This window comes from Rhea americana, unplaced genomic scaffold (assembly GCF_003343005.1).
Source record: "Rhea americana isolate MKP2758 unplaced genomic scaffold, rheAme1 scaffold_0, whole genome shotgun sequence".
In the NCBI taxonomy this organism is placed as follows: Eukaryota; Metazoa; Chordata; class Aves; order Rheiformes; family Rheidae; genus Rhea; species Rhea americana.
Window position 1 is genome coordinate 11,048,394 of NW_028185037.1, and position 17,105 is coordinate 11,065,498.

The 17,105-nt window shown below is 38.8% G+C and overlaps 1 protein-coding gene across 1 annotated transcript; it reads right to left on the reverse strand.

The window, feature by feature from the left end:
• Positions 1-202: 202 nt before the first annotated feature.
• TNFRSF11B (TNF receptor superfamily member 11b) lies at positions 203-17,096 on the reverse strand. Its single transcript, XM_085312014.1, has 5 exons — positions 16,851-17,096; positions 6,799-7,168; positions 2,972-3,166; positions 2,423-2,647; positions 203-1,276 (listed from the first exon to the last, which is right to left on the reverse strand). Exons 1-5 carry the CDS (start codon positions 16,878-16,880, stop codon positions 888-890), a joined length of 1,209 nt encoding a protein of 402 aa, XP_085168140.1. The 5' UTR covers positions 16,881-17,096; the 3' UTR covers positions 203-887.
• Between the last annotated feature and the right edge of the window lie 9 nt (positions 17,097-17,105).

The following is a 17,105-nucleotide window of genomic DNA, read 5'->3' on the forward strand; positions in this document are numbered from 1 at the left end:
ATCTAGTGCTGGTCAATATTTACTTGGCTCAYGTATTAACTACTAGAACAGGCAGGGGGTAGTAGGCAGCCAAGCCCATGATAAGCAGCAAAATCTATGCCGCTCGTCTTTGTTGTTCCTGCCCATTTCAGAGTCGAGAGTAAAACATCACTCAAAACGTAAACTGAAAAATTTAATTGTTTTATAAAATAAGGTTATAAATTCTATGTAAAAATCCAGCTTCTTAAATATGATACATTCACTTTCTCACAGAATATTTAAATATTCAGGTCACTTACGCTATATTTTCACCGTATTTGAGTTAAAATCATCGGATAAATTAAAACATCTCTACCAAAAGATACCACAACTTATACAGATAAAACTATGCAATTATACTTTTCAAATATACAATGTAAAGAATTAAGAACTTTTAGAGCATGCTACAAAATTTTGCCAGAAAAATAGATGAGATCATTTTTGTTTAACTAGAATATATACAGTGTGCTTTTCATTTCTCTTCCTAAAATTCAGTCTCATACAATTTCCATTTAACTTAATAAATATGTACAACAAAAATGTTTATACCTTAAGGAATATAAATAGCAAATACTGTATTAGAGCCTGGTCCAGCATTCTTCTCTCATCTAGTGACTATAGTGGGGCTTTTCAATTCTGAATGTGCAAAATGCATAATCAGGCTCTTAGTGTTACCAACAGGTTAATAGCTTTTACAAAAATGATTTTATAAAAATACCCTCCAAGAACACTGCAAAAGACTTAGAGCTACTCCAGTCAGGCATTTCTATAAATAGAAAGACATAATGTAGGGAAACAATGTTCCAGTTTAATTACTGCTGGCAGTAATTAGGGAAAAATAGTCAATGGAGAATGAAAAGTATCTTGAGTTAGACACATCTTACTTTCACCGATTTAACTTGGTTCCCTATCATTTCTAAAACCAGTTTTTGGTATAATCTATACATTGTAAATCTGTGAAGAAACTTTATCACCTTCTTCAGACTTTGGATGGTTGTTTTTGGAAAGTGGTATGTTTTCAAGTGCTTCAGTCCATACATTAAACCTTTAATGGTGTCTTGGTCTCCATTCTTTATTCTCCACAAATTGAGCAGCTTCAGAATTTGTTCCGTAGGTTGACACAGTTTCATTGTGCGCTCGATATCTTCTTTTYCCACTTTCTTGCCTGGTAAGCTTGCCATCAGTGTGTTGAGATGTTCAAAGGTGAGATTAGGGTGGCCAATATGTTTTAAGACACTATTTTCACAAAGATCAATATCTAAATAAAGCAAAAAGAAGAGCCATAAGTACAACGCATTACAACTTAATGATGTTCTGCAAAAAAACTTCTAAAACATAAAGGTGAATACTCCTTCCCATATTTTTTAATTTTATTTCAAATAATTATATTAGTAATGCTATTTTAGGCTCCAATCTTGAAAAGCCCTTAAGATTGTAATTAACTTTGCAAATACAAACAGCCCCAAACTACACAAAATTAGTAGCAAGTATGTATTTCTATAAACTTTTTTCASGCATCTTGCAAAAGGTTCCCTAGACATGGTAGGATTCCTAATGTTTGGTTCCAGAGAATGAATAATTTTCTCTTCTTAATTTGGAAATGTCTAGGCAAGCTTTGCTGAAATAAGCACTGCCATTTCAGTTTTTGAAGCATTTTAGACACTTCACAATCTGACATAACCATACATATTCAAAAGATGATGAAAAAGCAACAGCATTCTTCTAATCTACTTCTTGTAGACAAAAGGTCATTAAAATGTGGTGGTTGTTGATGGTGGCTTACATGAAAAGAGGTGGCCTGGCTTTCATAAAAATCTCAGTGCTAACATTGCAGCACTGTTCCACCTTTGGCACCAGTACGGGCAGCTTCAGCGCAAACAAAGCCGTGAATTGGCATGACAAATAGCTACCAGAAGGCAAGAAGAAGGGAAAGCTCTTCAGTYGTATTCCCAGGCTGTCCCCACTCTGCAAAAGATGTCTCTGTCTGAGCTGTCAATCAGCACTGGTAGTGCTTTATTTTAAAAGAAATTGGACTCTCAGTTGTACACATCCAGCTCCCTCTAACCTCAACAGCCGCTGCTCAGACATCGCTGTGGGAAACGTTTCCGCGGGCTGTACAGCCCTCAAAGGGGATCCAGACTTGGACACCACGCATGCTCCCAAAGGGGCCATGTGTGGCAAGTCTGGGCAGAACTGAGTGTAAAAAGCTGAATCTTGCTCCTAGTTACCCCCATTCAGCTGACCTCAGCGTCGGTGCTCCTGCACCAACACCCCTCAGCCAAACCCACCCCTGCACCTCCAACTCAGAGCATACCCTATCACCAGAGGGGATTCSACCCCACACAATTTGTAAAATGCCTGTTAGAAGGTTGCTTCTAACATACGTGCTATCAATACAAGGTACCTTGGATAATCTTCTTGACTATATCTTGCTCTTTGTTTTGCTGCTTCCACAATTTCAAGAGTTGGAAGGTCTGCTCTTGAGAACTGTGCCTTTGCTTAATCCTTTCTATATGTTCTGTGTTGACCTTTGTCCCAGGCAGACTGTCTGCCAGTATGTTCAGCCAGTTAGGTGTGAGCTGATTAGGAACAGCAAACCTAAACAAAGCCTCCTCGCACAGGGTTACATCTAAAAGAAAAGAGAGAAAAAAAAATATGTCAATTGTTTTGATCTCAGTTACACTGCTCATCTCTGAAAAAAATAGTGTGCAGCAAGGATGATAAGAGAAGAGTTTTAAAAACACTAAGAACTGAAGAGTGGTCCTCACAGTCGCCCTCTGTGCTTGAGTTCCCTTCGCTCTGACCTACGGTAGCTACAGTTCTACTATATCCGTCACTAYAGCAGGTAAATGACTAACACCTTTAGATGCTTTTATCATAAAYGCTGATACTTTCATTTTAACAATAATCAAAGGTATGTTTTCAGGGAACCCTTCTTTAATATCATACGCACCTATGCCACATTTTTGAGCTGATGTATCTGTATTTCCCTGGCACACGTTGTCACGAACTGCATTTCCCTTCAACGCTATCTTCAAACCCAGTGCACTACAGTTTGTGTGTTTTTGACAAGCCGCTTTGGATGATGTTTCATTCGAGAAATATCCTTCTGGACATCTCTTACATACAGTGTCACTCTCAGGGGTACCTTTGGAAACAGGAAAACAAAACATCCACTTACATATAAGCTAAATTGTTAAAAAAAAAAATACAGGACTACAAAAATGCGTGAATATATCCCTCTCAAAATTGTGATGACTTCTGCTCTTCGTGTTTCCCATGTAAGAAGGAAGAATATTTAGGACAAAAAAAAGCTTTAATTTTTAAAAACAAAAGAGATTTTCAGAGAGTGATGTTCCTCCTGGARTAATAGAGTAAATAATGTTCTTGCACATATACGTGTTACCAGCACCTATAAGATCTTGTAAATTAATAATTACTTGAGTCTATTTAGACATTACATGATGTCTGACCATCTTTCATCCCTACAAATACCCTGTAAAACMATTAACTGGCACAAGACACTAAATTCTACTTTGTAATACCCATGCAGAACATTACTAGGAAGGATTATTTAATTCCAGCCAAAAATGTAACTCAGCTAAAGATCARCTAAGACCCTCTGAACTGTACTTTCACCTTTCAAGTTTGAAACTATTTTGAAAAATAGAATGCAAGAAATATTTCTGAAATTTTTCTTGGACTGAAAAAAATATTTAAAGTAAATAAAATATATCCAATATAGCAAAAAATTAATATACATACATATTTTTACGTGGTGTTTGGCTACTATAATCACATAGTTATTGCTCTAGACTTAAACATATGATACAACAATTGAGTAATATTTTATTTAAGTCTACCAAATTGACTTAGAGGAAGAAAATGAAAGCATGAGATCTGAAATAACACAAACAGCCTAGTCAGCAGTGACAAGAAAATAACAGCACTAATAAATGCTTTATGTTCACCCCAAGTCATCTTTATTTAGCAAACACTTATGCAAGTGTCTAAAGTCTAATACCATTCTTGCATTATTGAATATAGACTTAAGCATATGCTTAAAATTCTTTTTTTATAATTGGAAATGATATTTGAATATGAAAATGCCTCCATCTAGTGTATTTTGGGAGTATTTGCATGTGGATGCTTATTTTAACGTTAGCTTTTAGGTAGATTTTATATTTTGAGCATTTGCTTAGAGAAAAAAAAGACTATGAAGCTCAAGATTTCTGATAGCCACGAAATAAGTAATAATATTTGCATACTCATGATCTCRCACTTCTTTCAGTAGATAAGTGAAAACAAAGCGCTTTTAGTTTTTGTGCACTTAAAATCAGAGAGCCCATATATTGCTTAAAAACAAATCAACCTGTGCTTCCAGCCCCCTACAAGCAGCAGCAAATGGTGGAAGGCTGCATGCAGGTCTGCCCTCACATTTTCCTGCAGAACACCCGCTGCTTTTGGATCTAGATTACACAGAAGTCCAACCAACACACTATCGCCTATTGCACCTGCACAGGCAGCAATCAGCACTGTGGGGAAGTCTGAATTTTTAGTAACCCTCGCTACTACAGACATGTTATTCCTGTGCTCCAGCAGCTTGGAAAGGGAAGAAAGGAGAAAGTCCCTGCAAACAGTTGATCTCCCTTTTTAGAGTTTCCTATGTAACCTTCTTCATCCAAGAGGGAAATAAAACGGATAATCATCAGCATTCTCAGGGTTGAGTATAAAGTAATCTCCAGCATTTGCCAGCTTCTTCTTCACTGCTTATCTGGTGTCTCGTGTTCAGGGCACAAACTGCCGCGTCCCGGCCCGGCCACCCTCTGCCGCTCCCTTCAATTTGCCTGGAATCCCCCGTTCTCTCAAGGGGAACAGCAGATGCTGCAGGGGAGATAACGCTGCCTCGTAGCAGTGCTAATTCCCATGCGAACTGCTACCAGAAGCTCTGCCAGGCATAGGGCTGGCTGCTGCAGAAAGGAACAAACCTTAATTTGCACTCACAAATGGGGACTACTGAGGTAAAGTGATTTGCCCAGCATGACCACGAGCAGCTGGCAATGAGGAACCACGGTCAGATTTCCAGTCCTCTAAGCCCTGAACCAGGCACTGGATCACACTATCTCCCTATGTTGCAGTGGAAGCATTTTTTTATACACTCAGGCTTTATTTCACCTGAGTTTAAATCAATACAATTCATGGTGCCACACGGCAGAAAGTGAGAACACAATGATGTGGCTCACACTTATTAAATTCTTAGTCAATGTCTCAACTCAAAAACTGAATATTGACTCAAAGGGACAAAATTATTTTTACAATGTTTTTGTTCCTTGTTTGAGGTCTGCTTGGGTTTAGTCTGTTCATTCTGATGCGCTTTTGGAAACCAACTTTCCAATAAATTATACGATTCAACAATTTATCTTCTTCCAAAGTTTGCTTCATTTTGAACTGAGGGATCCAAATTTGTAGTCATGGTTTCAATGTTCTTCCAGGGATGCAGCAGGTGGTTTGCTCAATTTATGTTTCTTTGTGCATTTCCCACATGGGCTTTCTGGGAATTTTGTTTCCGTCCCCTTTTGACTTGCTGCTAAGGTACAGTGAAACCTCAGTGACCCAAGCCGTTGGATAAAACAATTTAGGTTAGTGAAGATTTCTAATACTGAAATGTGGTAGCTGCTAGTGGAACTGCACGGAAATCCTTAAAAGTGCCACAAGCAGATGTGGCACCAAGTTAGTTTTTAATTAGTCAGTTACTCAGGGAATAGTGACGCTCTACAGCAGCTACATTACTCATTACATCAAAGTTATTCTCCAGCAAGATATTAATAACTGGAGAAAACACTCCTGACTATCTCTTGACCAGCATAGCTCTACGATGTTCTGGCTAGCCCTAATTTCTTACTGCATATATGAAATTACTAGGGAAGTAATTCCAGAGCTTTGGAGATTGGTTTCCTTCAGCTTCATATCTGAGACGCTTCTTGACTTTCCGTGTTCCCTTTCTTGGTGTCCTTCTCTAGGCAGTGATCAACCTCCGGCACAATGACAGTTTACAGTTCTTTTAGGCCATATTAAATACCGGAACTAAACTGGGCCATGGCATTTGCCAAATGATAAAGAATGTATTTTGTTTTCAGAGAAGAACTTACTATTGGTTTAACAATTATGTTGTCTATAATGAGGAATACGCTCTACTGAAAAACTTCATTTCATTCTATTCCTGTCAGACATACATGGTACCAGTTTATTTAACAAAGAAAAGGTAACAATTTCACTAAGAGTTCCACTTAAAGCATTGATAATTAATTATTACCACATATTGCTCTGATGCTAGAGCTATATTAATATTGTGTTATAATTATACACTAGGTGTCAAAGCACTTACTGCTCCTCGTGTTTGTCAAGATATACTGTTCCTTGAAACAGTAGATTTCAAAATGAAAAACATTATTTATCACACACACAAATACTACATTCCAGATAATGTTCCTTTAAAAGGGATAATCCATCATATTTCTCATTAGAGTGCAATTTGCTGCATTTGCTACTGCCATTAAGTAATATATTACAGAAGGAGCTGGGATATTCCACTGAGAAATGTTCCTTTGGCTACAGTCCAAACAATGCAGACCAGGGACAGGTTCAATTGGCTTTACAATTTACCATCCTGTAATTTCCTCCGGACAAGCCTGCCTCCTAATCTTGTAAGTGCCACAAGTCCTCACTTYGTGCATTGTAGAACTCTAATTAATTCAGTGCTTATTGAGAACAGATACATACCTGGCTGTGCAACACCGAAACCAGGAGAACACTCCGTGTGCTTTAAGCAAAACTCTAGCTCRAGGTATCTCCCTTCGATGCACTCACAGACGCGGTTCTGTGTGCTCGTGCATTCTTGCTTAACATATTGCAGTTCTTTGCAAACGGTGTTGCAGTACTGGCACTCGTCGTTGCTGTTCCAGTCTTCGGCATAGTACTGGTCCGGACATGGGGCACACTGCGTCTTGCTGGTAGCCGTACAGTGCCGCTTTACGTAGGATCCAGGAGGGCACTGGTCACACGTCAGTTCACGAGATGTTCCTGGGTCATAATGGAGATACTTTGGAGGAGAGAGATCCTGGATGGTCCACTTAACAGAAATATCCAAGAGCTAGTGATGGGAAAATAAAAAATTGTTCACTTTAGTCCTAAGTGGCAACACAAAGAAACCTAGATTTTAATGAGTTTATGAGTTTAATCCTGTCCCTATCTTCAATCAAATGTTTATGTTAGAAATTTAGAAAATATTAGCCAGCTTCCAGACTCTCCCATGTCTATCTCTGAACGGGAAACCTTTTGGATTTTATCCAGAAAATCTTACCAATATAAGTACTTCCTTGTTCTTCGTTCATCTACAGCTATAGATYCTATTATTCTCCCGCTTACACCCTTTTAAAATCACTGGGCAATGATCTTTTTAACCTCCTGGTATCAGAGAAMTTAGCCTGTTAATTTCCTTTGCATCATGCTCAGTGCACAGCAAGATGGGAATTTTGCACTCTTAAACATCAGACACTTCAGATGCAAAAGAAATGGCAAGTGTCTGAGTGTACAAATCTCCTAAGTGTACTGCCCCATTTACTGGAGGTATCTTTAAAGGATGATTCCTTACAATATTTATTTTTACTGGAAATGAACAATGTGTGTTACTTTTTAATGCCTTTCATTAATTTTGAATTAAAATTAAATGACTCTTGAGATGAAACATGGCAGCTACTTCAACTATAAAGATGTAGCTTCAGAAGGAGGTAAAGWATGCTGCAGCGGTGGAAGTTACATTACATTAAAGACTTAGTCACACAAGCTGGAATAGGTCAGACCAATGCTTTCACTTCCTGTTCAAAAGTACACTCGGGGAATGCTTAGCTCTGTCCGGAGGAACCGGTTCAGCCCTTACGGAAATCATGACAGCCACAATCCCTGCAGCTTCCCGCAATAATCTACATTTTGGTGCGATTTCGGAACTAGCGGTCTGAGATGACCCTGCCCTTCTGTAGCGACAGCTTAGAGATCRTGTCATTTTGGTCTACTCTAACTCAAAATTTGGTTATGTGATTCTCACAGCCCTTCAAAAACAGAACTCTTGCGTACTTCCCGAAGAATAGCCCCATGTGGTCAGCCTTGAGCTGGGGTTTCAGGTCGAGACCTCAGCTCTGCCTGAAGGCTGCATGATYGACGTGCTGCTTCTCTATTAAAACTTGCTCATCCTATAAAGATGAAGTAAACTGGCTCTAATGATGAAATTTTTCTATGTATAGGTCCATCTAAATTAAAGATCTAGCCGACTTGTCATCATTKCTATTTTCATCACAGTTAGCTAATACAGGGTTGCCAATTTAGTTTCAAGAAGATATTTTACTTTTTTTTTTTTTTTCTGATGTACATGTTCCCAAAGAGTAAGGGAAATTAACTCTTTATATTCATTCAGATTCTAACTTTCCTAAAGAAGCTTCACTTAGGGGCCTCGCTCTTGCCACAGAGCTGCACCTCTTATGTGAAATTCTTATTAAGACTTGAAAGGACAACTGAATCACTGATCTGCACCTGCACAAGTCACAGCATTGCCACCAACTAATATTAGGTACCTAAAATAAGAACTCTTACTGCCTAACAGAGTGTTCTTAATTGCAGTGTCCTGTTGCCTGTTTATGAATCCTCTTTTTATTTGGCTATACCAGATAGTATGGATATTCCCCACATCCTCTTCTGGTTAGTTACTCTTGACTAAGCCCTGCAATTTGTCCAATTTTCATCTGTGATTTTCATAGGTGGAGAATCCACTTTTTCTTTTGRTCTCAAAGCACAATGCCTTCCACTGTGAGAAATTCCTTATTTCTCATTGAAGTTTGTTGATGACATGCAGATCAATTTTTCTTAAATGCCTGGATCTATTTCATGGGATCTACTTAATAACAGGGTGCAGCACATTTTTAAAAAGTGAATGTCTTTCTGTTGATGAAAAAATGCACTCATCCTTGGCAACTCTGCAGCTATTAACCTAGTAACAAAGAAGTCCTTGAAATCTCATCAGTTGTTGATGTTAACAGTCAGGTTTTCTTCTAGGATTTTTATTCAGGATTAGATAATATAGCAAGAATTAAACATCCATCCCACAGAGGCCAATGCTTGCATGGACACACTCATTCTCATACAGGATTACAGAATATCTCAGACTAACATGAGGTGCACATGCTGCAAAGACAAGCATAAACCAGCATGTCATGCAGATGTCTATGGAAACCCAAGAGCTTCAGAAATAGAGTTGAAAATAGGACATCACTGTGAAAATGATTTGGGACAGCAGTCAGATATTTCAGCATGTCCTAGCGCAGAAACACTAGTTTTCCCACTGTGTGATGCACGAGTCCACTACAAACCCCAAGCTGTCTCTGCAGCAACAGACCCTGCTCCTCGGGGTTGTGCATCCTCCGCACTTGGTCACATTTTCAGGTACTCAACAGGTCTCATGTCATGAATGCCTGGCTCGTCTTGTAATGTAGAGGAGTAACAGCAACAAGTTTTGTCTATTTTGCATACTTGAAAATTTCCTTTGGAAATCATATATGAGAGCCAAGTAAGCGATTTTGCTGCAGGGGATGAGTCAGGATTTGAAAGTGTTCAACTTCAACAATGAGGATATGAGAGCAGGGGGTTTTGTGGGGAAAAACGGAGGCACTTGCTTCCTGGAGAACCAACCACTATATGAAGCAATCTGATAAGAACCGAAACCAATTTGACTCAGGTCCAGAAAGAAATTGATCTGAATTTTATCACTTGAAAAAAAAAATCACTGCATAGGGCCAGACAGAGGATCAAAAAATACGTGAACGATACATGTTTGAGACTATGCTAAGTTTTCCCTTTGGAGGCACAAATAGCTGTGTATTATTGCTGCTGAGCAGAATACTAGTAATATAAATGAACATAACCAATAAATGTAATAATAGGATTAACAGATCAGCATCAAAAAGGGCCATTGGACTTGACATTTGATTTGTTTCTTTGTGTTTTTAAAAGAAGATCACATTCCAGCCCTCTTCATTCCCAGAAACACATATTATGGAGCTGCAACAATCARTCAGTCATTGGCTGAGCCACACGCCCGCTCAAATTCTTCTACTTTGTAAATAATTATTACCAAAGACTCTTCAGTCAAACTAAAGCTAGAAATGCAATTAATATTTCAATATTTTACCAGAACATTTTATATTTCATTTTGAACACAGAGCTAGATCATTTTTTCTTATTATATTATAACTATTACAAACTTATAAACACAGGTAAGCTGTGGAACCCCTTGGTACAGAATATTGCAGACAGCTGTATTCAAAAGACAATTTGACAAAGAAACGAAGGAAAATTCTAATAAACATACAAATAATTTTTTAAAAATCTGTTAAACACAAATATCACTTCCTGGCCAGGAGATTCCAAACCAAAAATCACTTGATTCTGGAAAAATGCTTTGGAGAAATATCACTGTATGTTCCCTTTTTTCTTAAACTCTCCTCTCTGTGTCAGTTATCAATTTCTGTCACAGAGAGGATATGGAGATTTTTAGGGCTTTTTTTTTTCATGTTTTTTTCTTAGACCCAGTACAGCCATTTGTCTATGGTTAAGTACATTTCTAGATGCCAATCCAAGATATCATAATTCTTCACAAAACTACTATAGATCCCCTAGTAAYGCATAGATAATAGAACTGTAAGATTTCCTTCTATGGCAATAGAAAGTGGCTAGCTCATTTGAGTATTAATAAGTATTTAATATATAACCTGAAAACCAGAAGTTAGTCTCAAACCTACATTAAGTGCCAAAATAAAAGTAATCAAATTTTCAGAAGTTTTATAGAAAAAAAGGTGAGGATCCTGGGGTGCATTAGAAAGAGTGTTGCCAGCAGATTGAGCAAGGTGATCCTGCCACTCTACTCAGCCTCATCTCGACTACTGCGAGGAACGGCTGYGAGAGCTGGGCCTCCTTAGCCTGGGGAAGAGAAGACTGAGGGGGGATCTTATCAATGTGTAYAAGTACCTGAAGGGAGGGTGTCAAGGGGATGGGGACAAACTCTTTCCAGTGGTGCCATGCAACAAGAGGCAATGGGCACAAACTGAAACACAGGAAGTTCCACCTGAATATGAGGAAAAACTTCTTTACTGTGAGAGTGACGGAGCCCTGGAACAGGTTGCCCAGAGAGGCTGTGGAGTTTCCTTCTCTAGAGATATTCAAAATCCTCCTGGATGAGATCTTTAGTCTATGTGACTCTGCTTGAGCAGGGRTGGGTGGACTGGATGATCTCCAGAGGTCYCTTCTGACCTCAACCATTTCGTGATTCTGTGAGAATGGTTCAAGGCAATTAGGTGTGATTTCTGATAGTTTTACTGAAGTAACCTGGACTCCCAGAACTGGTCTGAGAGCTTCACTAATAGAATGGAAAGACCACTTCTGTTCCCCAGCTTACARAGTAGGCTAGTGGGAACTTCACTAACTTATCCCTTCCCCTGGCCAGTTACAGAGTCAAGAATACCCTCAGCTGTGCTTACATTAACAAGTTATGTCACTTGTAAGAGGAGATTTGTAGAGCAAAATGGTTGGTGCCAAGAACTTGATATCCTTATTTTGCATGTTTCAGGGTGAGGAGGGATTTAGGACCAACACCAGCCTGGTTCCATAGACCAAGCAGCCCTTACTCGCTGGAGCACATCTGGTGGGTCTATGGAGTCTGTCTTTGGATTTACTTTCATCAATCCAGCTTACTTTTGTAAATCCACTTTGTGCACTTCAAGTCTGCTCTGATGTACGAACTAAAACACAGTAAATCAAGACAATTCAGAGAAGCCCTTCAGAAGCACGTTCCTGATCCAGATTAAATGCTAATTAAATGCATTTAATGTCATTCCTGACCTTTCTCCTCCTAAGCCATACTAGGACTAACTTGGTAGCAAATCCTTACTTAGATAAAACCTTTGATTGAGCTGAATGTCTGTTATGTAAGGGTGAGAGAAGTACTAAATACCTCAGCCTTGGCTTTAAGAGATGGCATTATCAGAGTATATGAAAACATAATTGCTTAAAATACAGCTCTTGACGCATTTCTGAAAACAAATGATGAAGTCTGGTTTCCTGGAAGAGCAAAGTAATGGATTCAAAAGATCTAGGCTGTTTGCTTCAATTTTAGATCCTAAGCATATTCTTTATAATCCTTTCTGGAAGGCAACGATACCTGGCATCTTGTTCATCTCAGCAAATTAACTTTTAGCTTGATTCAAAGCACGCTCATTTGGAAAGGGTCTTCCCAAGGGTAGTGAAAAGCAAGACTCAATTTTAAAAGCAATCCCAAAGGTTATTCTGTCATATGAATAGGAAATGTTATTAGTAACAAAATAATTGCTAAAACAAAAAAAAATCTAATATCATCAGCTACATYTATCAATCTATAAGGTGAAATTTCCCCCCTATTGTCATGGGCCCAGTTCTGAAAAGACAGAAAAACTCAGTCTTCATCATCTCTCAAGGCCAAATCCTGGCTTCCTCTGAGAAAGGACTTCTCTGTGTAAACAGTTAGGATCAATTTTAAATACTGCAATGTAAGTCTAGAGTCAGTGTCATAACAATAAGTACTGCAAGATGCTTTAAGCAGGGTTTGCTCACAACCATAATGGAGCCTTTAGCTTAGAGAAGGTTGTCCAAATTGGATTGGCTAGTATTTTATATATTTTTGTAATTTTGTGTTTTTGTATTGTCACTTACTATATTTAATGTATTTTGACATTTTACTTAAAATGAGTTACCCAAGGTTAAAAAGCAACCCTTTGATTGTTGATTCTCAACATATTAGGCCTAAAGCAGTATTTTTCCATACCTTCTTTATGTCAGCATACACAAAGCCATCAGTTGTAACATAAAAGGCCTGTACAGTCCATTTCTTTGAGCCTTTAGAAGATATTCTTGAAAGAAAAATAATGCGATTGTGAAATTTCATTTTGAATCCTGGGCATTAAAAGAAGTACACGCCCTTTCCTTTCATCTTTAAATGTAAGGCAAAGAGCTGCTTGCTTTTTCTTGTTGAATTAAAATGAACTAGAAGACAAAGCACATACAGCAAAAGTCCTTCAAGCATCATCCCTTTAAATCACTGCTTTGTGAGAGAAAAAAAGTGGTTTTTGAGCATACGAAAATATTATTATATAGCTTGGCTTTGTGGTTTCGGGTTGTAGACCAAAGGAGAATGTTTAATTTGCTGAGAAAGATAAATCTGTTCTGTTTTGCATTCCACAGCCATACCGAAGCATATTTTCCTGCTTGATAAATAATCGCTGAAGGCATCTGTCAGATGGCTGCTAGTGTTTGCGTTGGGTTCAAAGTAAAACCTCACAACTCTCCTACTTTGCCTTTATATCAACTATTTGGATAAAGCTAAAGCAAGAAGCCTTGACCTACCCCTCAGCTCTTAGGCAGAATGCTCCAGTGAAACATCTGAGCAGCAAAATATAGTGCTGAAAGGTATTAGATAGGCCCCCGTAATCAGTAGCTCTGCAAATCCRAACAGTACCTCAGGGTCCCATACAAGGCACTGTCATGCTGCCCTGACCATCTGTTACAAATGACTGATCTAAAGCGAAATGACTCTTGTTCGTCTGGTCAGCTGGGAGATGCCCAGACCTCATCTTCCTTGCCTGGCTGTTTTGGGGGCTTCCATGCAATCACCAAGTCTGACTTCTCTGGGATGATGGAGTTCTCTGTGGAGAACTATGTACGCCATAATTCACTCAGATTGCAGCCCAAACTAAACGCACCTTTYGGCAGGCCACAACTGAGTGTCCGGCACACAAATGAAAGCTAAAACTGAGTCATTTTAATGGCCTGAGATTCACATATAAAGCTGTTTCACCGCTCTGTCAGCCGTTTCAGGACAAAAGGACCTATCCACTCACTTTGGACATAACAAGGCCTCCTTTTGCATGGAAGATGTTTTGCAAAGACGAGACCTCTCTTTTATATAAGGGATATGACTAGTAACTCTTCTGAGCCACCTGTGTTCAAAACCAKGGGTATCAACCTCTGTCTTCACTTCTCCATAAGTAAAGCAATACAGTAGCAATTAAAATCTAGCAGAGATTTTGTGAGACAGTTAGCTGTCATTTAGAAAGCAATTGAGAGGTCTAAACTACTGTTTCATTTTCAGTGGTAGGAAAATGATGTTCAATGTAAAAGCAGTTTAGTGCATTACCAAAGAAATGCTAAACTGAAAGTCTTCGTTTATGTGAATTACATTTTCCTTGAAGCTTGTGGAAGAAGATAGTAAAAAACACTAACCAGCTATGCACCCCAAAGATGTATCTCATCCATAAATCATATTTTGGAACATTTTTCATCAGTGACAGCAAGATTTAGAGCTAACCCAAACCTAGGATGTTACAGCCGTGACCACGGTCTGCCTCTGCATTGAACAGGGTTACTAATAACTGACCATCTACCTAGAGAAACAGTATGTCCAGCAYTATATGGAAACAGGTGTTTTTCTCCAGGAAGTCCATCAGAGTAACAAATCTACTAATATAGAAGTACAAAAGGAGCAAAATTAAAGTTTGTACGAGATTAGAGTAAAGGGTGTAATTCAAACTACGACAATATCTTTTAAAAATTCTTCTAGTAACTTCAGTGTTTTATTTTTAACCAATAAACACAAAGACAGACGGACAGAAAGAAAGAAGGAAGGAAAGAAAGACAGACAGACAGAAAGAAAACTCCTACCCTAGCGGGTTGCAAAGCCATTACTGCCTACACACAACAAACCCAAGACGCAGGCCAGAAAAAGCATGTCACATGCATCCAGCGATCCAAAATAGAGAAAGGTCATGTTTAAGGGTCAAGATAGTTACGTGACAAGTAACGAGATCCAACTCTGGGGAATTTCTTTCAATTCAGCCCTATTTCATAACGCTTCTCTGTTCGTAAGCAGTTTTAGTGTTCCGGCAAACAGCACGTACATGCACGCTCTACCGCAGCAGGTCCCCTTTTCTTGAAATGTTAAGTAAAGAGACCAAAGCTGAAAGTACATCAAGTCCAAACTGTCTTTTTTACCTCTGGTGCCTCCAACCCAAGCTTAAGATGTGTAAGCCAAACGCACGCAACCGTGAACCAGTCTTGTGCCTACACACCTTCTTATGAAACAGGTACTAAAACTTCTCTTTTGAGCTCTGGCGCAGCTGGCAGTGCTTAAATTTCATGATAACATTAGGTAAGTTACTTTTAAATAAAGCCTGTAGTTGAATYCTGAAGCTCTTTGATATATACTCCTGCCATTCTGACATATTCTGACTCAGCCCATAAAATAAATCAAAAATCACCCTCCCTGACAGAGACAGCTCTAAACAAGGGTTACGCTGAACTTCACCCAACACTGTTACTTTATGAAAGGACGTGAATGGGCATATAACATTTATTTAAGACCAAAATGCTGATGTGTTATTATTTTATGACAAGCACTGATAAGAAGGCGAGCTGATAACAAGCTATTGCTGAAATTCCCAAATTAACTTCCTGTGCTTTTGTACAGACAAAGACCATCATACATTAGATGAAAAAGTTACAGTCCTGCATTTCAATTTGCTGACTACCAGCCAAACAATTTTTGCTGCCCTTGCACCATTAGTTACTTGGGTTTCAAGGTTGTTCTTGGTTGTTCTCAAACAGCTCTTTCAGAAAGTTATGCAGAAAGCAATAAACACGCATTACTCACTGGATCCTGGAAATCTTGCTACATTTATAAAGAGCTTTCAGAATAAACAGAGCTCAGTTCTAATGTCCTACCACAACATTAATGTACTCATTAAAACGAACTAGAAACAAGTTGCTGTGCTGGCATACATAACAGCCTACTTTGAATATTATTTTTAATGTTTTTCTTTAAATATTTTCTTATTCAAAGGATGAATAGTCTGCAAATAGATATTACACAGTATCTTGTCTGTGCACAGTTTTAAATTAGTCTGACGTCATACAAAATTTCATATAGCTAAACAGATTAAATGATATTTTGAAAAATTTATTTCACTGCTGACATCTCTAAATTTGCACTTGGAAATATCTTTCTAGAACAAAGTAAACAAAAACTTATTAAAGCAGGGGCTTATCTAGGATTTAATAACACAACTTTTGTCTGCAATAGCTACTGACACAACTACCAATTCATCATTTTCTTGCACATGAAGCTGAATTTTCTAAGCCAAAATAAGCACCACATGCTCGTGCTTTTGAGATCTTTCTGGAGTTCACAGCGGTTTTTCAGGGTAAGAAAGCCAGCCCAGCATTTGAGATGCTGACCAGCACCACTGTAAATAAGATTACACAGATAGGCAAGGATGGAGCTTTTTGTAAACCAAAAGCAAACATCCCAGCCTACATTTTCTAAAATTCATTCCTCGATATGATGTTTTAATGTTGGGCCAGGATGCTGAAGCCTTACAGAAGGTGAGGGGAAGCAGAGAAAGAAGGCGTACGAAAAGCAAACCGTGCCACTACCTTGAGAGCGTGATCAAAATCTCTGCTTCCTTCCTGAAGCGGCAAGTGTCCGTCTGACTTCAAACCCCGCCGCGAAAGCCCAGTGTGATAGAAACGAACGGATTCACCAGGAAAATGGAGAGAAGACAAAAAAAGAAAAAGAAAAAAAAGAAAGAAAAGAAAACCAAAACAAAGAAAACCCTCCAAACAGAAGGCTCCTCTGTGTCTTTACAGCCTCCTCTCTGACGCCGTGATGCATCTTAAAGCCTATCTACCTCGCTGAAAGGACTTACCACAAGTGTGCAGCACAGGAACTTGTTCATTGTGGTCGGTGGAAGAAACCTCAGYGAGCGAGCTGGGAAATCAGGCAGGGAGTCAGCTCGTGCTCCAGCCTCCTAGCAGCCTGCCTGCATCCCCCAACATTAAAGGCACGATATATATATAGTCCCGGTGTAACAGGAAGCTTTGGCTCAGCTTTGATCACTCATTCCCTATCCATGACCAAACTTTTCTCCCTCTCTCTCCCTTTTTTTTTTTTTTTTTTTTTT